This window comes from Panthera pardus, unplaced genomic scaffold (genome assembly GCF_024362965.1).
Source record: "Panthera pardus isolate Hobbes unplaced genomic scaffold, ASM2436296v1 HiC_scaffold_16, whole genome shotgun sequence".
NCBI lineage: Eukaryota > Metazoa > Chordata > Mammalia > Carnivora > Felidae > Panthera > Panthera pardus.
This window is the reverse complement of record NW_026526721.1, coordinates 145,519,451-145,545,183: the sequence shown is the minus strand read 5'-3', so window position 1 is coordinate 145,545,183 and position 25,733 is coordinate 145,519,451. Positions and strand designations below refer to the sequence as shown.

The 25,733-nt window shown below is 40.1% G+C and overlaps 1 protein-coding gene and 1 non-coding gene across 2 annotated transcripts in view; both read left to right on the top strand.

The window, feature by feature from the left end:
- GADL1 (glutamate decarboxylase like 1) overlaps window positions 1-25,733 on the top strand; it is a 167,035-nt gene that overhangs the window by 87,741 nt on the left and 53,561 nt on the right. The window contains exons 12-14 of the mRNA XM_019422854.2: window positions 5,198-5,397; window positions 15,337-15,388; window positions 25,114-25,203. Of these exons, the coding sequence (XP_019278399.1) occupies window positions 5,198-5,397; window positions 15,337-15,388; window positions 25,114-25,203 (342 nt within the window). The remainder of the gene's footprint in view (window positions 1-5,197; window positions 5,398-15,336; window positions 15,389-25,113; window positions 25,204-25,733) is intronic.
- On the top strand, window positions 22,630-22,736 carry LOC128777461 (U6 spliceosomal RNA). The gene has a single exon (XR_008422721.1). It is a non-coding gene; the product is annotated as a U6 spliceosomal RNA (small nuclear RNA).

Sequence of the window (25,733 nt, the reverse complement as noted above, 5' to 3'; positions counted from 1 at the left end):
TCTGCTGATTCTCACTTTATTCTGCCAGATCAATAATGAGGTTTAGGTTGAAGTATCTGTATAAGCCCGTGAAAATTCTGTGACCAGTCATTCTTACTGTGGCACTTATGATCCGTGGTGACTTGGCTACTCTGTACCTTTCCAGCCTTACTAACTCTGCCCTACCCCATTAATTAGCCCCAGTAAGACTGAATTCATTCCATCTTCTCTTCTACCCGGCTCCTCCCCATCTTTCAGCTCTCAGTGACCTATTTCTTCTGGCGAAGAGCCCTATCTAACATCTCTGAGTTAGTGAAAGTTGACCATCCTTCATGCTCTGTAGACTTTGTTCTTACCCCTCTTCTGGCCCCATCCTGTAACTGCCTGCTTTTCTATTCCTATCTCCATCTTCAACTTCTTAGGGATAGTGGTTTTCTCCCATCCAAGTACTAACCAGGCCGGACCCTGCTTAGCTTCTGAGATCAGACGAGATCGGGCGTGTTCAGGGTGGTATGGCCGTAGACTGGGGATAGTGGTTTTCTTATTTACCATTACATCCCCAGTGCCTAGCATAGCTTTTGGCATATACTAAGCCTCTCAAATGTTTGTTCACTCAAGCCATAAAGCTAAGATGAGAAGAGATCATTTTTAAAATTCACCATTACGTTTTAGTTTACAACCAAACCTTTCTGCTATTCATAACCTAAATTTAGTTTTGCACATCCAGTCAACAAATGTTAACCAAGATGCTTAGTACCTCCATGGGGTTGTATGCCCAGGCTTCTCATAGTGCTTGTTAGGCAACAAGTACTCAGTACATAATTTCGTAATGAATTAGTTAGTACAAAATTATTAATATGCCGATTTCCTAAGGCATTTAGTCGATGTCTTGCATGTAAATAATGATATGGGACAGAATATGGAAAGAGACATACAGGAAGAATTTGGGATAGTTTTCGTTGGCTGAGCTGAAAAACATGATTGCAAGGAGTGAGGACATAAGTAGTCCCATGTGGTCATTGACTTCTGGGAAAGAGACAACAGCATTTGATCTAGCCTGTGGAAATAAAAAATGGTTTGACTCAGCTCGACAAGAAAAATGTGTCGATCCATTATGTATTTGTAGTGATGCCCTTAAACATCACCAGCGTCACAAGTACTTAGATGAACACCAGAATAGACAAGACACTACCATTAGTAAGACAGAAGTCCTATTTATGGGGAAAAAAGCAAGGGTCTGCAATGGGATTATAGTTGTTTTGATCTCCATTTCAGTGTGTTCTCGATGGGCCGTTTTCCTTTTCACCAGCCTCTTCAGGACTTTTTTTTTTTTTAGTTTATTTGTTTATTTTGAGAGAGCGAGAGAGAGCACAAACCGGGGAGGGGCAGAGGGAGACAGAGAATCCCTAGCAGCCTCCACACTCAGCATGGAGCCCAGGGCGGGGCTCTACCCCACACCATGAGATCACAATCTGAGCCAATATCAAGAGTCGGATGCTTAACTGACTGGGTCACTCGGGTGCCCTCTTTCAGGACTCTCAATGAACATTTATGGGGCACTCTCTTGCACATGTATTTAAGGGCCCACTGTAGAAAGACTAGAGTGTAATGGATGCAGCGTTCAGGCCCTTAATCCCAGCAGCCTTGGTTTGACATCCAGCCTCACTACTTGGTAGCTATATGATCTTACGTAATTCACTGAACCTCGCCACGTTAGAGTTTTGTCACATGTACAATGGCATTGACAAAAATAATAGAACTTACATCATTGGATTGTTCTGAGATATCAATGAGTTCATGCATATCCAGTGGCTGACCCATAGTAAGAACTCCATTAATGCTGGCTCTGGTCAGTACTATTACCTACTAGGTTCTGTACAGTGAAAAGGCAAGATGTGGTTTCTGTACTCACGCAGCGTGCTTGTCATTTGCTTGTTTCTCTTTACTGTATAATTCATTCTTCAGCCTTCTTCTGCTTTGCTCTGAAAGGGGCGTGCCTCCTACAAATCACATTTCCCAGGCTCCCTCACCAATTGGCTTCCTGTTAAGTTTGGGCAACGGGACGTTCAGACAAGAGATTGAGATTGAGGGGGAGGGCAGCAGTCCCTCTCTGCTTTAGGGGCATCACCAGCAGAGGCTGTCTCTTCTCCATTCTCTCCCAACAGAGCCTCCCTGGGCACTCACAGGTCCTACTGGAAGCCCCCATTCCCAGGCTTCTTCCCAGCTTTCTGCCAGGGAATGAGACCAGTACAAAAGAGAATAAGAAGAGAAAGACAGATTCCAGATTTGATCCTGGATCCACCTGTGCCTAAAGATTATATGTGCCTGGAGTTTTAAATATATGAGCCTATAAAAAATTCTCCTTTTTGCTTAAACTACTTTGGTTGCATTTCTTGTACCTCCCACTGTGTGAGTGCCAGTACAATATCTACTAATTCCTGAGAACTGTTTGAGATGATATCACAATATAAAGCAATTGGTATTCTCATTGCTTCTGTGTCTCTGGAAATCCTAGAACTAGTATTTATTGTCCTGCTAGTGTTAAGATTATAAAGATGAGCAAGATAAACAGGGTGCTTCTCTTTGATAGCACAATAATGACTAATTAAGTGTTTTCAAAAACACTAACTTTTATTCTACTTGTTCCAAAACGTTCTTTTCTCTGGAGATCTGAAACATCTTGCCTTAGTAGATGTGCATCTTAAAACTAAACGCATCGCATCCATTGTAACACAAGGATATAAACGAAAATGCAAAGCAGGAACTTCATGGTGAAAGTTTTCATTTATTTTCGATAAAGGAAATCCCAAGCCTCCAGTTGTGCTTTATGAAACCTTCCCAGGGCAGGAGGATTTTTCAGTGCAATGAAATTAATGGTGTCATGACTGTAGGACAATCACTCATTCTGGTCTATGATGTTTTTGGCTCTTCTCTTCTCCATTTGCCTATGATGATGCAATTTGTCTCCTGATAATGGATGGGCTTCCTCTCCCTTCCAGTCGCCAGTGTTAGGCACTGAAACTTGCCCAAGACATGTCCAAAGTTGATCTGCTTGGGGGATTTCTTGGAGTCTTTCATGGTTGATGAAAGCAAATTTATAGTCACGATGCAAGTGCAAGAGTGTGTGTGCGTGCTTTGTCCTTAAAATGTATGCAGTGGCCTTTTAATGTTGGAATATATGGTCAGGCTGCAGGTGCTATGGAAACAACAATCAAATTTTCTGACCTTTGAGGGTAGGGAGATACAGTGGTAAGGGCTGTGATCAAAGCTGAGGATTGCTGAGAGAATTAAAGTAAAGAATAAAAAGCAAGGGGCCCTTTATACCTTAATGTTCAGATCAGAGCAATCTGTTCTTCTGTGTCTACCAACAGTATCCACCAGAGCGAGACTGAAGACTTCCTAGTATTCTTTTAGTTATTATTTTATGTTGTTTATTTTGGATAATAACAACAATTTTGGTTGAGTGGGAATTTTGGAGTTCTTGATTATAGTTGGTCTATAATTTTTTACATAACATAAAATCATGGTTTCTGGTAATGGAACACCTATATCCAGATCAGTGGCCACACGATACAACGTTACCATTGTAACATGCAAATGCATGGTTTCGTTTGGAATGTACCAAGTTGATTAGTCAAACGAATACACTCTCTGTTCAGAAGAGATCATTTCTAGGACCAGTGGGGTGTTTCTCTGTAGCTTCCTGTACGGTATTGATCCTTTTGTATTATTAAGATTTAGAAGATGTGCCTGCCAAATGAGAAGTTCATGTATCTGGGTTTATTCTGTTTATACTACGTGTCAGGGGAATGTGAGGGAAATATGGAATATGGGGAGGGGCATCATCACCCTAATTGCTTAGGGAGGGTCTTCTATGCCCAATACAGTGTTGAACTCTGTGGATGTGGGCATGAATAGGAAATGATTCCTGCCCTCTAGAACGTGCTTGGCCACACAAGGAGAGAATATATGCAGACTGCATATTGAGTAGGGGCACCGCAGGAGCAAAGCCAGCAACCGGAGGCAAACATAAAAGGAAGAAGTGAGTCCAATGGGATGGGCAGAAAAGAAGCTGAAGGGAAAGCATAACTTGAGATGGGACCCAAAGGAAGGGCAGACCTAGATAAAGAGGAAAGACTATGTTCGGTGTTAGTAAACTTCAGAACTTGTAAATTCGCTGAATGTATTTTTGAATGTGTCAAATACTATGTTAAAATAGAGATAGGGTCAAGCAAGTGATGGGAGCAAAGACACAGATGAGGCATGATCTAGTGGTCAAAGGACATTGAGTAGTTTGGCTATGTTGGGGAAGCAGAGGGTTTTACTAAGTATTCTGTAGGAATGAAGATACTCAGAGATGCATAGGGCATGGTGAAGGGATGGGTTAGGAAATCTGGGATTCTGTGGACACCAGATGACTTGGAAGGTAACCAGGATTAAACTCTACAAATTTGAGGTCAGGACGAAGAATTTAGAATGGTAATAAATAGGGTAAATTGTCACCCACTGCTTAAAGAGAAGTAACCAGTCAGTAAATGCAGATCGAATTTGGTTGCAAAATAAAACCCATGCAGGACCAACCCCCCAAAACCCTTTGCAATTGCAGCTGATATGGGTGATAGTTATAACTTGCTGGCTGCCGTTGAACTCTCCCATAGCTCCTTCATCAGGTTTTTTATCCCTGGGTTGTTGTCACTTTTGGCCTTGTCAATATGAATATGACTTTAAAGGAAGAGGCTATAAATGCCTATTTGTTTTGCCTATGATATTATACAAAGTATATACAATATGTTAGGTATTTTTTTTCCCAGTATGGAGCTTTGAGTGAGTTACCAACTGATATTTTTCATCTTGAGAACTTGACCCACTTTGATATTGTAGGATTACTTGGTCATTGCCAAGCTTTCCCATAATCATCAGTGAGATTGTGAAGATGGACTGAGCAATTCTCAACTCTGAGGGGTTTTTTTTTCCCAAACAAAATAGGTAACCTGTGTCTCAAAGTTAATACACACATAGACTGCTTCCCACGCAGGGCGGTCACAGAGCAAGAACAAATGCTTTTGGCACAAGGTAGTAGAATATCACACAGGTTTTGTTTGTGGGTGTGTGTTTTTGAAATAAAGTGTATTCTAAAAATTGACAGTCTTACAGTCTTTTCTTTCTTCTTTCTTTCTTCCTTCTTTTCTTTCTTTTTCTTCTTTTCTTTTTTCAAAAGGACCTTCTCAAGAAATGCTACTCTGCCAAGGCATCTTACCTCTTCCAGCAGGATAAATTCTATGATGTCAGCTATGACACAGGAGACAAGTCTATCCAATGCAGCAGGAGACCAGATGCATTCAAGTTCTGGATGACTTGGAAGGCCCTGGGAACATTAGGCCTTGAGGAAAGAGTTAATCGTGCACTTGCTTTATCTAGGTACTTGCCCGTGTGTGTGTGTGTGTGTGTGTGTGCGCGCGTGCGCCCATGCATGTCTGTAAAAAAGACTCTATGAAAATGACATTTGTGAGATCTACACATGGTCTTTCTTCTGTGCATTTCTTCTTTCATATAATGGCCATTTTTTCAGTATCTACTGTGTGTTAGGAATGGTGAACAAAACCGTCCTACCCCTGCTCTCTGGGGTGCCAGCCTAGTAACAGATACCTTTAAGTGACAAACCTGACCAAATAAAGGTGAACCTACTTTTCGGTAAGGAGAGGTATGTGGTGCTCCAAGAGCATTCAGGTGGCTTCCCTAGTGTTCTTGAGGGGCTTTGGCAGAGGCTTCCTGGAGGAAGTGACATTTAACTAAGACCCGGTGAAGAAAGGGAAGGAGAATGGTGTGGGCAGAGGGAGGACCAAGCCCAAATCATGGTGACTTGAGAGACCTGAACAGTAGGTCTGTGAGAACGTGGGGCTGGAGTAGAGGCAAGAAGGTAAAGGTATCTGGAAGTGCTGTGGTTACCTGTCTCGTCATAACATCAGAGACAAAGCTTTTGAAGACACTTCCAAAGGCATTAGACAAGCTCTCGAGAGACAGGTGGTGGACATTTGCCACTCAAGACTCTTCTGCTAAGCTTGGATCAGTGGGTGCAAATGGGCAGGCCACAGCCAAATTTAGTTTTAAATGTGATTGGTTGAGCCCCAACTGCATAGACTTAATCTTCTTGGTGTTAAAAAAAAAAACTCAAACATTTAAAGACTTAAAATATTTAAAAATAGGGAGATTTGTCAAAAATCTGGATTTTTGGCTTCTCTTGAAAGATCTGAATGCTCTCAGTCCCACATGGTGACAAACCACTGAACATGTTGATGCCTGTCTAGAGACCCACATTCCCCCTACTTCCTTCTGTGTTTTTGCAGACAACCTGGACTCAAAACCTAGGTCTACCATTTACAAACTAGGTGACCTGGGCAGGTTTCTTAACCTCTCTGTGCCTCGGTTCGCCCCACGAAAATGGAGATAACAGTCGTATGTGTTCAAATAGTTGTTGTGATGATTAAATGAATTGACATATGTTAAACCCTTAGAATGTGCCTGGCATAAGCTACAGGCTATATGAGTTTTGGTTATTTATACCTGCTTGACCACTATAGGCACTGGAGTTTGTGATCTCTGGTTTGGATGATCTCTCCTTCATATTTCTTGCTCACATTTCACATGCAAAATCCAGAAGTCTCACTTAGAGATTTAAAACAGTTTCCTCTTTCTTTTTTTTTTTTTAATTTTTAGCATTTATTTATTTTTGAGAAACACAGAGACAGAGCATGAGACAGGGAGGGGCAGAAAGAGAGGGAGACACAGAATCCGAAACAGGCTCCAGGCTCCGAGCTGTCAGCACAGACCCCTATGCGAGGCTTGAACCCCTGAAGGGTGAGATCATGACCTGAGCCAAAGTCGGATGCTTAATTGACTGAGGCCCCCAGGCATCAGTTTCCTCTTTCTATACTGGGATTGTATGGGTGCTCTGTGCAATAACTGTCTGAAAAATCAGTGTCTTAAAACAACTATTTTTTCAAGTTTATTTTTATTTATTTTGAGAGAGAAATAAAGAACAACAGGGGGAGGGACAGAGAGAGAGGGAGACAGAATCCCATGCAGGCTCCGCCCTATCAGCACAGATCCCCATGCGGGGCTTGAACACAAACCATGAAATCATGGCCTGAGCCAAAATCAAGACTCGGAGGCTTAACCGACTGATCCAGATGCCCCCAAACAGCAATTATTTATTCTCATACATCTGCAGTTGGCTGGAGTGGCTTTATCTCATACTATGGTGGCTGTGGGGGTTGGTGGAGGGTCTCAGTCTACTCCCTACATGCTTTGCAGCCTCCTTGGATTAACAGGTGAGCCAGAGTATGTTCAGAGTGTCATCTGATGGAGATGACCGAAGGCCAAGAAGGCCCCATTATGCAAGCTGACTTCAAAGTTCCATTTATATCCTATCTACTGGCATTCCAATGGCCAAAGTAAATCACATGGCCAAACTCGATGTTGAGAGTCAGGGAATACAATCTGCCTTTTAGCAGGAAGAACTGCAAAGTTACATGGTGTTGACCTTGAAAATAAAACAGCCAGTTTTTTACCAGAAAAATAGCCTATTTGGGAATGACAGAGGAATTGCAATTCAGGACATGCAAACCATGGCAAAACATAGGCAAGTTTGGAGAACAAAGGGGAGAAGTTTGCGTATATAGAGGAACGGGGGAAGTTGAGAGGGGTTGCTTTGGACATGAGTCCATTGGCGGAGACAGGAAGTGATGGTTTCTCATTGGCTGAGTAGTATGGCTTCTCATTGGCTGGGGCTGTTGCTAGACAAGGAGAAAATCTTCCGCCTATTTGCTGTGGTAGTAAAATAGGCTTCTTCCTGTTGGAAAACGCAAGGTAGCCTTTTCCTGTTGAAGTCTTCAATTGATGTCTAGTTTGTAGGGCATGACAGCCCCATCTGCAGGGCTTCCTGACTCCATTTCAAATGAGATTTCCTTTATACTCTTTCATAATGGCTTGGTAATAAGGACAGATAAAGTGATGGCTTTGGCACTTTCAGAAGATTGTTAGAAGTCAGCAAATCTAGTGATTACGGTTTAAGAAGTAGTTTGAAAATCTATAAATATTGTATCATTTAGGACTCTGGTGGTGGTAAGCAACAGAAACCATACTTCAAGATATTATAAACAAAGAAAGGTAATTTATTATCTCATGTACCTTATGAGCTAGTGTAATGATGACTTCTGTAATGACTTTATCTAGGAGCTTCAACAATATCACCTTAATCATTCTCCATCTTTCAGATTTGCTCTCTTTTATGTTGGTTTATTCCTGTGTTGGAAGGTGGCTGCCAGGAGTGTAAGATCTGTGTCCTCCCCGGTTCAAGTTCAAGGTCAAAAGGAGAGTGTGCTCCTCTCTTAATCCCAAAGGAAGTTTTCTCTATATCTGAATGAGGCAAATGTCCATCCCTAATCCGTTGCTGTCGCCAGGGAAATGTGATACTCTCACTGGTCATGCCCTCCTTTGGCACTGGAGAGACGTCAATTCCTTCTATAAAATATGTGATGAAACTAGGTGAAGGATATGCCTTTATTAGAAGTAGGGTTAGGGGCACCTGGGTGGCTCAGTCGATTAAGTGTCTGACTCTTGATTTCAGCTCAGGTCATGATCTCATGGCCATGCGTTTGAGCCCTACATCAGGCTCTGCACTGGCAGTGTGGAGCCTGCTTGGGATTCTCTCTTTCCCTCTCTCTGTGCCCTCCTCTGCTCATGCTCTCTCTCTCTCTCAAAATAAATAAACATTAAAAAAAGAAAGAAGTAGGGTTAATGTACCTCTATCAGAATTAGTGAGATAACTACCCAATGGTGAAAAAAAATGAAAACGTCTACCATAAATATTCATAGTTTCTGTTCACTTAAAAGTTCAGAAAGCTCTATTTCCTTTTTTGCTTTTGTATTTTCTCAACTAAATTGTGGTAGAATCTCTGCATTATTCCATCTGAGCTGCTAAGGAATTCATTGACAGGTGTCTTGAAAGAAGGCTAGATATAAATATTTGATGATCATATTTGTTATAAAGTTAACATTCAGCTCAGGGTGGAATTTAATTTATAGTCTAAGGATACTTTCTAATTTTTGCAGAGAAATATCACAGGAGGATAAATGTTAACACTTCAATTCAATTCAACAAACACTTATTGTTTGTAAATGTTTGTCAAGTTGAATTGAATTGAATTAACATTTCAGTGAGCATCACTGCAGATGCTGTGATCTAAATATTTGAGAAATAATCCCTCCTCTATCATGCTGCTATTCACAGTTTTTTTTTTCTTTTTTTTGCCTTAACATTCCACATTCTTCATAAATCCAACCCTCTATTCCTGGGGTGGGCAAAAGTCATCCCGTTCTACCCCCAATGCCAGCAAACACTGAGTCCTTCTATTTTTATTTAATTTTTCACTGAGTTCTCTTAGACGTGTCACTTGTAGTGAATAGGAAATTATAAACTTGGAGAGTTTCTTTAGGATGAAGAATTATATGAAGTTGGCAATGTAAGTCTTTATTTCTGTGATTTTATTTGTTTTCAGATTGGCTAATTGGTTTGTGGTTCTGCTCTTGAGGAAAGAAGGAACTTTATCTCCGTTCTGGGGTCCGTTCTGTTTGAGCCCACATTCAGTGGTATACGGGTAACCTGGCTCTCAGCAGGAGCAAACAAAAGTCCAAGTCTAAAACGTCGGCAGTTCCCGTGGTGTAAATATGCCCATGGTGTCAAATTGCCAGCTGTCAACAATTCATGAATATTTAACAATTGGCTCTTAACAGCCAGTTCATCCTAGCCCTACAACACCATCGATTAAGTAAGCCAGTATAATCAGTTCAAAGCACCGACTCTTGAGAGTTAAAACATCATTTATGGTCAAGCTCACTGACCCTAGGCCACTTGCTTTAGAGTTTACCTAATAAAAACCATTCTTACCCGTGTCCAGAAGGCCATAGCCTGGCATAATGTCTATAATTTCAGAACAACATTGTTTTGTTTCCAAGAAGTACAATTTCCTTCAGCAGATAAGAATTAGCAAAGTAAAGGGGCGCCTGGGTGTCTCAGTCGGTTAAGCGTCCGACTTCAGCTCAGGTCATGATCTCGCGGTGGTCCGTGAGTTCGAGCTCCGCGTCAGGCTCTGTGCTGACAGCTCAGAGCCTGGAGCCTGTTTCGGATTCTGTGTCCCCCTCTCTCTGACCCTCCCCTGTTCATGCTCTGTCTCTCTCTGTCTCAAAAATAAATAAACGTTAAAAAAAAAATTAAAAAAAAAAAAGAATTAGCAAAGTAAAGCTGCAGAAGAGGATTGTGTTACTATTTGGTGTGCATACCTATTATCAATAGCCCGTTGTAGCCAAGATACCTATTTCCCTAGATCCTTGGTCAGGTCTCTCACATACTGGAAAGGCTAGGCAACTCTTTCCCCCTGACATGTTGCAGGAAGGGCTACTTCAACTCCATAGAAGCAATATTTCCACGTTCCTGAATCTAAACGGAGCTTAGTTTTGAAATTTGTATATTGACCTCAAGATTTAAGGACCGGAGTTTGATGGAACAATGGATTGCCATTACCCTGATGGGATAGCTTGCTTTCGCTTCCCTTGGGAAAGCAAGAGCAAACATTTTCCAGAGGACGATGATTCTTATTTAATGAGTTGTCAGAATGTGGGAAAAAGGGAAAAATTAGCGCCTGGAAGATTTCTAAGGCCTTTCCTAATTTCCATGTGACCCTTGTCATTCCAGTAGACAAGAGAACTCTTATCTCAAGAAATAGTAACGACTAAAAACCTGCTTGCTCCTTGGATTGTTTGAAAAGCAGTGACATTGGGAACCTACAGTAATGTGCGATTATTAGGCCTCACTGAGACTCAGAGGACTGAGGTTTAAAATCACCACCTCAGGCACAAGGCAGGTGACTGTGCATCCCTGATATTTGCCTAGAAGAGCTGAAAATGTTTCACAATACCCAGGGCTACCCGTTGCGGAGGGCACCTTCCAGGCCTTTGTTAAGTCCCTCAGTTTAAATGGATATTCAGTAAGAGGTAATTTTTAAAGCGAGTCTGGAAAAGTCATGTGTGTAAATCTTTTCAACAACAACAAACAGCCAAGAATTCCCATTCGGCTCCTTTGTTAGATCTCCAGTGTATCATTTATCTATTCCCTTGACACACAATCTCTGTAATCTCTCAGATGGCATTCATTTCACTGACTTGCATGAATACTGAGGGATTTATTGTTTTCAGTATGGAAAAGGTGAGCAGTTACACAATGGCACCTCTGTGCTGGTATATTTCTCTAGGTGATGAGAGGGTGACAGTCTACAAGGCTATAGAAGGGCCAGTGTTTTCATCTTTTTCTTTATATTGGTAATTTTTTAAAAAATCACAATTGCAGTAGAACGTAGCATGTATGTAGGTGTCTGTGATGAATCACACAAGCCATGCAATATGTTCTAATATATGCAGAGCATATAGAGAGCAGATGGGGAACCTCTCGGGAGTTCTGGGAGACTCGGTGCATCGGAAAAAAAAATTTCAAATGAGGAGGTGAGACTGGGAGAGAAAGTTGGTCCAGAGTGTTCCAGGGAGACTGAGTAGCTGAGAAAGAGACTGGAAAGGCTGTTTCTGGAAAGAATGTCCTGCGAAAGGACAAGTTCAATGCAAAAATATCAGACAGACTTATTGAACAAATCAGAGAATTGAGGGCCTTCAAATGTCAGAAGCATGTTTGTAAGCATATTTGTAAGGGAAGTGTTTGGGAACAAGAACATCATTAATGGATGCTTCAAAATCAAGCCAGAATATTAATACAATGAGGTTTTTTTTACCCAGTAGGATTGGTGAAAATTCTTGCTGGTGTGTGTGTGTGTGTTTTTCCCCTCCCTTCTCTCTTTTTTTTTGTTAAGATTAGTGGGAAGCACAGTGATGAGTTTTTATAAGCTATTGTTGTTTTTTGAATCCATTTACCCGGATTCCTTTTGGTGGAAGGGGTTTATGGTTCCTGCATTATGTCCCCAAACTCAATGTACAGCTTTTTTCTGGTTTGCATCAGATAAGACTAGGTTTTTTTTTTTTTTGAAATGTATTTTATCTTTAGTCTGTTTCCATGTATTGAAAAGAGAAATTGTGAGGAACAAATCATCCCTATGAATGTAGGCAGAAGTGACTCAAACCTTATTTGGATTCCCTCCCCAAAACCCATTTAATTTAAGTATTTATTTAAGAAGAGGATAGAGTACCCTATAGATGAGGCACTTCTAAACTAGCATTTCTGAAACTGTACTCAGTGGAATAATAGACTTCCAGAAGATTTTAATAAATGTTCTTCCAAAAAACGTTTTCATGGTCAAATATGTTTGGGAAATGCTAACTCCTCTCTTGGAGATTCAGTGTTCATTAGCGCATTAAAGACTCTGAGGGGGCCTGTAATATAGAAACATTTTTTAGCTTGACTTTTAACATTTTTAACATGCAGACACTGTTCATTGTTCACCCAATAGCCAGTCTCCCTTTTTCTTTCTTGCTAACAGAATCTTGATTTTATTTAGGTAGCAATAGTCTTGCTGGGAACATCGGTCTAACCCAATCTCCACTTCCTGTAGTTAGTTTCGGGGTAAATATAGGACTCTGCCTCAGTCAAGAAGATATAGAAGGAATTCTTTGAAGGCTTCTGGGGGAAATAGTGTTAGCTAAATAGAGACAAATGAAGAGAAAATGCTTTTGCTCCAGCCCCCTCTCTTCCCTCTTGGACACCGTTGTACAAGGATGTGACGTGTGGAGTGTGGCACACATCTTGTGGACACGAGACAATCAGCACTCTGAGCGTGGAGGGCTGAAATGATAGAAACGATAGAAAACACCTGGTTTTTGATGCCAGTATTGAACCATCCAACCAGCCCGATAAATGTCTTTATGAATTAAGCCAAGTCCCTTTCTAATTGTAGGCAAAAGTAATCTAACTGGCATGCCCAGCATTGCTCACGTTTATTTGGCGATCGAACTCTTTTATGTGGGAGACATATTTACACGGTTTGGCATGGAGCATAGTTGGGGGACTCGAGCGTAAGCCTTTGTTGATGTTTATAATAGCAACTCTTCACCCGAATCACCTGCACTCTCAACTCAGAGTGTTACCCTGGGCTTTCCGGGCTCTGAGAGCAGCTGCAGTGGGGACGCTAACCCTGACACAAAGTCTGGGTCCCCATGGTTAGCAAAAAGCAGAGTTGTAACTGAAATGATCCCGGTCTGTTTTAGGATGCCTTTCTCTTGAGAGCAGCTGTAGCCTGTTTGACAGACATAGCTTAAATGGAGACTTTTGTGTAAGTTTCTTATAGTCATCACGTGTTAGGGAAGGATTTTGTCCCCCTAGTTCCACACCTCCATTATATACAGGAGGACACTGAGGCAGGCTTGGGGAGGCTAAGGGATTTGCCAAAAGTCACAAAATTGATGGTCTGCACAACTAGAATCTTGTAGAGTCTGTCCCGGGATTTCTAGAGATGCAAAGTTTTTCCCTAGCTTTGAGGTGTCCAGAATTAGTGTGGGCTTCCTCAGGGTGAAGTGTGGCATTGCTCCAGAGTTCACATATTGCCTATAAACATTTGTCTGAGGAGCTGCGGAAAGTATGGTTCAGAAGCTTTCCTTATGTAGATAGAGATTGCATGTGTCTGTCTATATGTTTTGTACTTTGCATTTTTGTTTATTAAGTTCCCTTTTAAGAATTTTACAAGTAACCACATCCAAGAAACTTTGCAAAGAAATATAAAAAGAGAGCTACTAATCTCTCTCTTCCCCATTGCGTCCTGTTTGTTCCTTCCTCGGGTAAATACTAACGATATATGGTGTACCCTTTCTTTCTTTACTCTGTTAAAAACGTGTGTGTGTGTGTGTGTGTGTGTGTGTGTGTGTGTGTGCGCGCGTGCGCATGCATGCATGTGGATAGGAATTACTTTTGCATTCTTTTTACAATTTCTTAAAAAGCAAAATTGTGTTATCCGTATTTCTCAGTACCTTACTTTTATCTCTTGCTAATACATCATAAACATCCCTGTGGTTTAATTAAAGTAGATATAACCTATTCTTTTTAATGTCTGCATCATGTTCTATTGTATTGCTATAATACATTTTATTTGACCATTTCCCAATTTCTGGATATTACTCTTGTTTCTGGTTATTTTGTATTAAACACACACACACACACACACACACACACACACTACATGTAGATTTAGACAAAATTAACGTGTATGATTTTAACTTTTTTACAACAGCCTTTGAGATTCAAAACGTAAATTGTGTTATTTCAGTTTTTTTGAGATTTAGGCCCAAGAAAAACATTTTTGTTGTCCTCAAGTATTAGTTGAATATGTGTAGTTTAGTTTAGCGACATGCTCATATTCCATACAATTGTACCATCTAATTCCCTATGATGCGTGGACCGTAAGTTTCAAAGCCAGTCCTCATTGCTGGGTGTCGTGTTCTTGTTTGTTTGTTTGCTTCTTTCTTTCCTCCTTTCTTTCGCTATTACATATAAAATCACGGTAAATATTCTGGCAAGTACATTTTTGTCATTCCTTACACTTTACCCCCAAATTTGAAATACTGGGACAAGGGTTATAAACTTTTCCAGACTTATAATCAAATCACTAATATTTAAGGCCAATTATTTCAAAGTGTTCCCCTTTTTATTGACAGTAGCCAAGCCCAGGGGGAGAGGTGTCTGTGTGGATTTACTCAAAGTCGTTTTTGTCTTTTCTCGGTCATACTCCATATCTCACGTATCTGTGCCCTTTGCTTATGGTCTGATAGTTCTCTTTTCCCTAACATTTGAGATGACTTCATAGACATTCTATCAGTGGCTGCAGCCCACTTACTTTTAACATGATACTAATGATCACTTCTCCTTTCCTCGGTTCTGGCCTGGGAAAAGGTAATGTTGAGCTTCCTTAATTTTAAATGAGCTTATAGGTGGGATTACGCACCAAAAGCCAGCTGGGTAATTTAAGTACCTATACTAAATCCCCATCTAGAATATAAATGTGTAACTCACGTGGTCAGAGATGTATCTCCGATATACTGTAGGTGGTTTTCATAGTGGGGTAGAAGTCTGATGCTGACATGTGAGATAGACATCACCTTATTAAAAAGATGTACTTTTTTGCTCGGGCCCCAGAGGCCTGCAGTAGGTTCAGGAATATGTGTTTAAATCCGTGTCTGTTCCTATCCCTATGCTTTCCTTATTTCTAAGCCTTGTCTCTGCATCAGAAATAGCAGTTTGTGTGTGTGTGTCAGTTGTGTTCATGGAGTTCTTAGATTCCAAATTATAAATATTATTGTGACTTTCATTTTTAGATACCTTGTAGAAGAAATCAAGAAAAGAGAAGGATTCAAGCTACTGCTGGAAGTAAGTGATTACGGAATTGTGCTCGTGATTTTGTCAGTCAACAGTGATGAAGGTGGTAATTTTCTAATCTGTTATATTTCACTGGTTTTTGTGTTGCAGACTTAGAAACAAGTCATTAGCTTAATTCATGGAGTCCATTATGTTAATTTACTCTATTAGTGAGTATTTTTCCTTTGTTAGATTCACAAAGAGCACACTTGCCTTTAAGTATTGAAAATTAAAGTGCTCAATAATAATTACCAAGGATAATACTGAATAAATATATAAATTGCATGATGATTGTACTGTGAATATTCAACTGTGCTATAGTGGTGCCTGCATGTGAAAAATCAATTAAGTGAATGTACGGTAATGCATTTAGTTTTGTCTTTTTATAAAATAAGGAAAGCATATTAGCTTTGGAGCAATGGGAAAATAAGTCATTTTGTGTTGTGGACTGCTTGCTATATATAAGAAGTAAAGTGGTTGCAAAAGTAGAGAATATTGTTTTTTTTCCTAAAACTTGGTTAGAAAATATGAAGTGTTATTTAATTCTGATTTTTAAGAAATATGAAGTATAAAGTTCTCTCAGATCTTCTAATAGCACGTATTATATAGCAATTTTAACCTAATGTAAAAATCCCCTAGAGATTACAGCCTAGGAACCTATATTATATGTAAGCAATCTGGCTGCCATTGGTATTCATTTATTCAGCAAGATTTCTTGAGCAATTACTATGTGCTAGGCATAGTTCTAGGCATGGGAGGATAAAACAGGGAAATCCCTCTCTCTGGGAGTATTTATACTCAAAATGGTAAATGACAGGCAATAAACAAGCAAATTAATACCTAACAAGCATCAGGTAGTGAGACCTCTTAAGAAAACAATAAGGCAGGTTCATGAAAGATAATCCAGTATACAAATAAATAGTTACAGATGTAGCAAGTTCTGTAATAGAAACAGATGTTGGTGAGGATTGCTGAGAAAGGGAAACACTTTTACACTGTTGGTGGGAATGCAAACTGGTTCAGCCACTCTGAAAAACAGTATGGAGGTTCCTCAAAACATTAAAAATAGAACTATCTATGACCCAGCAATTGCACTACTAGGAATTTATCCAAAGGATACAAAAATACTGATTCAAAGGGGCACATGCTCCCCAGTGTTTATAGCAGTGTTACCAACAATAGCCAAATTATGGAAGAAGCCCAAGTGTTCATTGACTGATGAATGGATAAAGAAGATTTGGTATATATGTATACACACACACACACACACACACACACACACACGCGTGTGTATGTGTTTGTATAATGGAATACTACCCAGTAATGAAAAAGAACGAAATCTTGCCATTTGCAACAATGTACAGAGGGTATTATGTTAAGGAAAATAAGTCAGAGAAAGATAGATATCGTATGATTTCACTCATGCGTGGAATTTGAGAAACTCAGCAGATGAACACAGGGGAAGGGAAGGAAAAAAAAGAGAAAAACAGAGAGGGAGGCAAACCATAAGAGACTCCTAACTACAGAGAACAAACTGAGGGCTGCTGGAGGGGAGGTGGGGGGAAGGATGGGTTAAGTGGATGATGGGCATTAAGGAGGGCACTTGTTGGGATGAGCACTGGGTGTCATATGTAAGAGATGAATCACTGGGTTCTACTCCTGAAGCCGAGACTATGCTGTATGTTAAGTAACTTGTTTTTTTTTTTTTAAAGGAGAGTGGAATGCCGGAATGAGGATGTCGGTGGGGGGTGGCTTGTTTGGTTTTGGTCATGCAGGTAGGGCCCTCTGAGGTCATCTTCTACCTGAGACCTGATTGATGGTAAACAGCATGCCATGCAGCTAGCTGTCTGAGCGAAAGGCATTCTAGGTAGAATCCATAAACAACTACAAAGGCTTAATGCTACAAGGAGTTCGAAGTGTTTAAGGAACCAGAAGAAGGCACATTAAGAAAGGGGGGTGTAGGAGGTGATACGGTTGGAGAGGTGGGCAGAGACCAGATCAGGTAGAGTCAGGTAGGGCCTGGTAAGACCTTTGGCTTTTATTCGAAGTGTAATCATCAGAGAAGTTTTAAGCAGACAGGAGTCTGAATTCCATTTTAAAAGATGGTCCTGGATGTCTTGGGAAGAGAGGAATGGGGTGGGAGGGGGTGAAGGAAAGCCAAGGAAAGGATGAACGAGACAAGTTGGGACGCTGCTGCAGTAGCAGAGGTGAGGTATGATGATGGCCCTCCCAATAAGCTGCAGAAACACTGCTCCAGAGCCTCCTGACTGTGGCTTCTGCCACTATCCTCAAGAGTTCAAAGTTCCTGAAAAATGGGGATAGGAAAGAACTTGCAAAGACAGCGAGAGAATCCATATTTAAATGGCTTTCTGGGGATACTTGAGAGAAGCAAAAAGGCGAATTTGGAATGTGGGATATTCCACAGGGCAGCTGTCCCGGTTTCCTCAGCAGGTTAGTGGGGTGAAGGAAAATAAAGGAGAAGGTAGTGATGATCACCTCAGGTTCAAAGAGACAGAAGAGGCCTGATAACCACACGCGGCAGAGGGAGCTGTTGCCTAGTTTGAACACTTGTAAAAAGTAAAGTTTCAAACAGTTGGGAAGCTTCTAATGTGAACTGGCTATTGGATAGTACCAAAGAATTATCAATAATTTTGCTAGGTGTGATAATGGCATGATTACATGAGAAAACATCTATATTTTTAAGAGATGCATATATAAGCACATAGGCGCAAAACAACAGCTGTAGGATTGGTTGCGGGTTGAGTCTGAGTCACTTTTTTTTAAAAAAAATATTCTTGAGTTTAACTTGCCTTCTTTACTTCCTTGAGGTTGAGTTTTACTCTTTATTTTTACAATTTTGAACTGCCTTCTCTATTTCTCTGGTTGTGGGAGCTCTGGTGCTTATGGAAAGTCCTGTGCACCTTGGAACTGAAGTCTTTTGATAGAGCTAAAAGAAAACGTGAAAAAAAGACGGATTGTCTTAAACGTTATGTATATATTCCTCCTAAAGGCTTAAAAGTTAAGGGAGGAAACTCTCACCATCATTTTAGGGAATTGCAAACATAAAACTTGTAAGGCAAGTGAAGGTGGGTTTTAATCATTAGGCAGCCTTCTGCCCTGAATATCTTAGCAATGGGAACCAGATGGCCCCAGAGCAGTGAAGGTGGCTTTCTAAAAGCACTCCAGCCTTCCCACTTACAAGGGGTTTTGTATGTGATACGCATTTGCCTCTTTTCTCTGTGTTCCATTTGGAGAAATAATGTAAAATTAGACCTTGAATCTCATATATATATATAAGTGTCAAGGCAGTTATCCTTTTTGTTAACAAAGGCTTAGTTTGGATTGATTAGATATAACCCTACCATAGACTTAAGAGAGATGTGATTGGAGTATAGTCTGTGAAACTGAAAGTCTATCACTTTAGGAAAAATGCAAGTCTATATATAGATAATATATATATATATATATAATCTATATATATATATATAATTTTATAAATTATATATATATTAATATATAATATATATAGAGATAATATATATATATAATCTATATATATATATATATATAATTTTACTTACACACATATATATTCACTTTTTAGCAGATAGCAGTGAGAATGTTAAGTGGAATATTGAAAACAGTCAATGAACACAACAAAACAGAATATCCAGTATTTGAATACCTTTTCCTGAAAAGAACAAAAATAGTGCATATCTTCTTGAAGATGATTTAAAGTTATCATTTCAAATGAATTCTGCATTATTCATAGGCCCCTGAAAATAATCTTTCTGTTTTTCTGTGTTGTATCTAAGATCTAATAAATGTTTTCCTAGAGGTATAGTCATTCATATACTATCATTCACATATTTTATTTTGATCTCTTGGGAGAGTCCTAATTATTCAACTTTTTGTTTTTCTCTTCCTGAGTTCTACATTAGGAAGAGTTAGTTTGGCTCCATAGACTTTCCAGGGTGTAAAGGATCTTCAAGGACATCCAGTCAACTTCCTGCTGGAGGCAGGACACCTCTCTTGATGGTAACCAGTAACCGTAACAGGATGTCAACCTCTTCCTGAACACTTCCTGTGTCACATAATTCACAGCTCAGTTCTCTTCCCCAGAGCTCTAATTATTCATATTCTATTATTTATTGACCCCTGCTATTAATATGTATCAAGTACATGCAATTTATAGTTATCTTCTTATATATTTTTATTTAGATGACAGCACCCTTCTAATCGCAAAAATCTGATGCACATTGTTTAGTCTTCATCTCCTTGGACTTAGGTAGCGTTTGACACCATTATCTACTCCCTCTCTCTTGAAATTCTCTTCCTTCTTGGTTTCTTTGAATTTCTCTCCCAGTTTTTCTCCATTACCTGTAACTTTTTCTTCTCAGTCTCTATGTGGCAAAGGTCTCTTCATCTGGGTACCCCGTGAAATATTCTTTTCTGTTCTTCCATCTTAAGGTCTTCATGGTATCCACTTACTCTCCCTGAAATGTTTCATCCATTTCTAGAACTTTGTTGTCAACAGCTTCAATAATGTATCCATCCTTGACTTGCCTCCTAAACTCTAGTCACTGGTACATTCGGTATGTTGTGAAATTTTCGGTTAGACTCCCACAGGCACCTCAAATCCAACATTTCTAAACCTGTAGTGTAGCCATTTTCATTACCAAAATACTACATTCTTCTTTCAGTCATTAGAACTATGATCAGTCCATCTCTACATGGGAGCCACACTGTGGTCTTTCTAAAATGAAATCTGCTCCTGAAATCAAAAGTCTCCCATGATTCCACATCTCTTCTAGAATCAAGCCAAAGCCCTCCAACATGGCAGATGAGGAAGCCCTTCATGAAATGACTCTCATTTCCATGCCCATTTTCACCTCTCTTCAGTACACCCTGTCCTCTGTTCATTCCAAGTTCTTGCCATCCCCCTGAATACACGGGCTTCTACATGTGCACTATTCCTGTTGCCAGAAATGTTTCTTGTATTACGAGAAATTTCGTCTTTTGTAATGCTCATTCCATTGCAGTTTAATTGCCTGTATGTAGCTCCATTACTCGTCACTGAGTTCCTAGAGATAAGCATATAGTGTAGTCATTTTTCTCATCTTAATGTCTGGTTCAGTATCTAGAACATAGAAAATTCTGTTAATTGAATTAGACATTTCAGTTACCCTTCTTGGGGCAGGCTATAATTCTTTAACATTCCCCTTCAAATATTGTATGCAAAAATAGTGATGTGTCCCACCTAGTACAGATTTTAATGTGGCTACTCATCCACTTGATGAGGACATCTTGTTCTACCTATATAGCCCCAGATAATAGCCACTATTCTAATAGAGTGCCTGGTGTATGGCCGTATATAGTAGTAAATGTTGGAAATAATCTCTGTGCTATCTAACCAATTCTGTGAAGCGGACCATATGATCTCCATTTCATAGATTAGGAAGCTGAGATTAGAGTTCAACCCCTGTCCAAACAAAGACCTGGTGAAGCTGAGATCCAAACCATATCCTTGTGACTCTAAAACCAAGGCTGTTTGCTGTTTGTGCTACTCAGTGCTGCCTTTGAAATTTTTCAGTAGTCTAATCAGATATTTAAAATAAAAAAGCTTGAAGTCACTTGAAATCCACCATGGCCCTTTTCTCCATTCTATACTTGCACGATTATTTCATTCTGTCTGCCAGAGTCTGCATTTCTACTTATTAAAATGCCTAGTGCTAGCTTTGCTTTTTATTATTATTATTATTATTATTATTATTATTATGATCTAATGACACTGTAAGCAAAGGAGATGAATTTCTTTTGACACGACTCAGTTTTAGAGGATGCAAGCTACTACATCTTGGTGACCCTCGACTTATTTCCCCAAGGGGTCTCATGTCATTTGCTCAATAATAAAGTCCCTGCTTCATTTCTTAGAATATATCTATTTTTTTCTCTTGAAAATCAGGGTAGGATGTATCCATCTTTCCTTTAGTGACATTTCTGTACTTCTCCATGAATTTTTAAAGGTTGTGACAATGTTTTTCACTGCTACATGTGTTTTTGTACCCTTCGCTCTCATTTGTCTGGTCTAGACACTTGGATTCCCTTTTTATGTCTTCTCAATTTTATGGTGTTAGAGTACATAGACTAAAGTGTTCCTAAGACACTCGAGAGGTCAGGCTTTCCTATATATAGGCAATGAAGTGCCATGTGAATGGTTCTACTCTGAAAATACTCATTACTGCTTTGCAGCCTCTTGAAAAAAGTCACTATATCAAATACAAGCTAGAAAGGCAAAGAGACAGGAAAAACTCAAATGTGTGCCTCGTGAATATTCAAAAGGATATTTTTTCCAAATCTTAATAGTTTTGGAAATGATGACAGTAAAGGTATTCCACCAAATGGAGATCAAATATCTTCCAATCAAATGAACTGTCAAAAAGGCTTCACAAGTTTTCAAATGTCACAGCACTAAACCACACCATTATAAAAGAGACTGGGCAAAAATCACAGGTATGTCACTTCTAAAATATTTAAACAGAGGGGTGCCTGGGTAGCTCAGTTGGTTAAGTGTCTGACTCTTGATTTCAGCTCGGGTCACGATCTCATCGTTAATGAGTTCGAGCCCCGCACCTCATCAGGCTCTGCGCTGACAGTGCAGAGCCTGCTTGGGATTCTCCCTCTCTTTCTGTCCCTCCCCTGCTTGCTTGCTCTCTCTCTCTCTCTCAAAATAAATACATAAATTAAAAAAAAAATTAAAAATACATTGAAACAGAAACTTACTAAAGGAAGCAAATTTAAAAGGTGATTTAAAAGGTCTAAGTCCTGGGGCGCCTGGGTGGCTCAGTCGGTTGAGCACCGACTTCGGCTCAGGTCACGATCTCGCGGTCCGTGAGTTCGAGCCCCGCATTGGGCCCCTGTGCTGACAGCTCAGAGCCCGGAGCCTGTTTCAGATTCTGTGTCTCCCTCTCTCTGACCCTCCCCCATTCATGCTCTGTCTCTCTCTGTCTCAAAAATAAATAAACGTTAAAAAAAAAAATTTAAAAAAAAAAAAAAAAAAAAAAAAAGGTCTAAGTCCTAACGTATACAACATAGAGCAGATACGGAAGCAAGTAGAAACTACCACAAAATGATTTATAATGTCTCCGTGCAAATGAAAAGCAATAACTTAATGATGTATTAGTCAGGGTCCAATAAGAAGACAAAAACTGCACAGTAATTTGAAGTGGGAAAGTGCAGTCTAAAGAATTATTGTGCTTGCTTCAGCAGCCCATATACTGAAACGGGGACGAGACAGAGATGATGAGCATGGCCCCTGTGCGAGGATGACACACGAATTTGTGAGGCATTTCATATCAGAAGGAGAAGGAGAGGGGGAGGAGGAGAATTATTATTATTATTATTATTATTATTATTATTAACAGGGGATTGCCTCATCAGGGAAAGAGAGAACCCTAAAAAATAAAGAAATAGCAGAGGTAGAAAACACGCACCACTCTTAGAACCCGGGATACAGCACCCAAGCAAGAGGCCGTCCTCCCCGGGCTGAGATCCAGTGGTAGTTGGAGGAGGCACAGAGTGCTAGAGAAAGCCTCTGAGCAGCACCTTGAAGCTCACTCAGGCTTCACAGGGGTGCCTCGCTGGCAGCACTGCCCTGTGAGACCACCTGAGGGGAGTGTGCCAGAAAAAGCCATTTAGGGCCCCTACCAGTCTGCTGTGAAACCATCTGATGAGGTGGTGCCAGGGGGAAGTTGGCAGGGGGTCCACTTGTGGCTGGACACCAGCGCTGCTCAAAAACCCACACGTCCTGCGGGGGATCCATGAGGTTAGCACACCGGAACCGGAAGAGATACCTCTTCCTTCTCAGCGTCCCTCCAGCACCCTCTGCTGATAAAGTCTCAGATTGGACCAGATGGCAAGGAGAAATATTTATAGAGTCCACTTCCATTGTTATAGGGGGACAGACAAAGTGTGGATTTGAGCTGAGAAGCAGGAAATTATTTCTGGGGAAAAAAAACGTCATTAATGTAAAAGACGTGAATTCCTAGAACCCGATGACAGAGGATAACTATATTTTCTTTTACTTTCTGATCAACTATAGTTACTTTATTTGAAAAGATGTATTCACATTCAAGGGAGTAAAGAATTTTGAAGGACATTTCTTTCCTAGAGATACCAAATCAGTTATATCAGAAACCCAAGTATAAATTGTATGGATTTGTAAAGACTGTTGTAATCTCATGATAAATGTTTGCAGAAACTGAGTTGAATTAAATAGTACTCCATTTTGAACTACTCTATATTTTGAAGATTTGTGGCTCTTTTTTCTTTCTTTCTTTCTTTTTTTTTTTTTCTTTTTTTTGGTCAAATCCAATAAGCATGTTACAAATTTCAAAGGTGAAAGGGCTTAGCTTGTTGAGCTGGGGATGTTTCTGGGCATTCACTTTTGATTTAAAATCCACTAGAATCCGAACTCTCTTTAACACTGGTCTTGTGATCTTAAGATATAAGATGATAGCTATTCCATCTTTCTGAAATACTTGCAAACTTCATCCTGATACTAGAGTATAACTCTGATGGTTACTGAGAACTGTTACAACATTGGCTATTGCCTACAAACCGTGTTTGTGTGGAAAAATGGAAATCATTTCAAATACTGTCACTGCTAAGAGTCTGCTGGGCAGGTAGTCATGTCTTATAATCTTTCCTGAATATCTAATCTTCCCTATGTATCTAATTTGTAAACCCCCAACATAACTTCCCACATCACCTGGTCACTGAATACAAGTCTTGTGATTGCCATTGACATGTACTACGTTTTTGTCCTGTGAGGATGAAATGTGTAGTGGAGAAGGTCTCATCTATGTGACAAGAGCTAGACTAAAGCCTGTTCTGGCAGGTTATCCCATGTTTAACCAAAACCGATTACTGGAGATGATGATTTGGCTCTGGCCTCTCTAGTTCAGAGTTTCTCAAACATATACCATGCGCGACTTACTTCAGAATCACCTGAGATGCTTTGTAAAATACCAATTCTCCAGCCTTTTCTATGCTGGACTAAATCAGACGCTGGGCATTCTGAGCACAGGGACTGAGAATCTCTGTTTTGAAAAAGGCCGACTCCTATCCTTACAGTACTTGGGACTGGCACTGATATTTCAGAGCCACGAGTCAAGATGATGCTCTTTTTCTCAAAGCGGTATAGGCAAGGGTCACAGCCGGGCTGGTTAAGTGAGGTCCAAGTATGTCCTATGTCATCAACTCATAGGTAACTGGGGATTTTGCATCTGTCAGGTTCAGCAGGTAATGGAAGACAGCTTTACCTTAAATACCTCTACCTTAAATAGAGAAGGAATTATTAGAAGGATATGGTGGTATAAGGAATAAGCTGAGGATCAGAGTTGAAGAGGGAGGGACCAGGGCATCTCTGGGCACATGAGTGTCAGGTGCTAACTGATGATCAGAGCTTGGTTGGAGCAGCTTCAAACTTTATTATGTTTTTTCCCAGTTTTGTGCTCATCCCTTACCTGGAGGAAAGAGCACCCTCTTTCTCTTCTCAGTTGGGTGCACCCAACTGAGAAGAAAATCTCCCAACAGACTGTTATCAGAAGTGAGGCAGAATGATTTGATATCAACATAATACACACATGACAACTCTTAGAAGAAGTAACTAAGTTTAATTACAGTATAAGATTAATTTTAAGTTAAAATAACTTTCAAATTTTTTAAACCCCCAGCCTGAATATGCCAACATTTGCTTTTGGTACATTCCGCCGAGCCTTCGAGAGATGGAAGAAGGACCTGAGTTCTGGGAAAAACTTAATGTGGTAAGTAATACGTAAAATTGCATTTCTCCTTTTGATGAAATGATTCCATGCCCATTGTCTGTTGATCCTATAAATAATTCTGTGCTTGTAAGACCTCCTGAAGATGTAGAGAAGTAGCTCCTGGTATATTACAAGCTAATGACATACCAAACAGTATAAACGTTGTTTACGCTTAACAAATTAACATACTTGACCTACACACAAACTCAAAATAAAGTGCCGTTTGCAAGATCGTTCTAAGATTTGTGAAAAGTTCTCACTCACAGTGTATTTCTGAAAGTATGATCTGATAACAGAACACAAGGGAAAATCGTATGATGAATGGCTTCTTTCCTCCAACTCTGCCAGCACATGTCTGTGTTGGCGTCACCTCTCTTGGAGATAATGTTAAAAGTCTAAATCCGGTACCCTTTGTGAGTGTGAAACCTTCTGTTCTTTCCACCAACAAAAGCATCTTATGCCCAAGGGGCTTGTGTGATAAAAAATGAAGAGATGCCAGCAGTGGGTTTCAACTGATCATAGAACAAAAT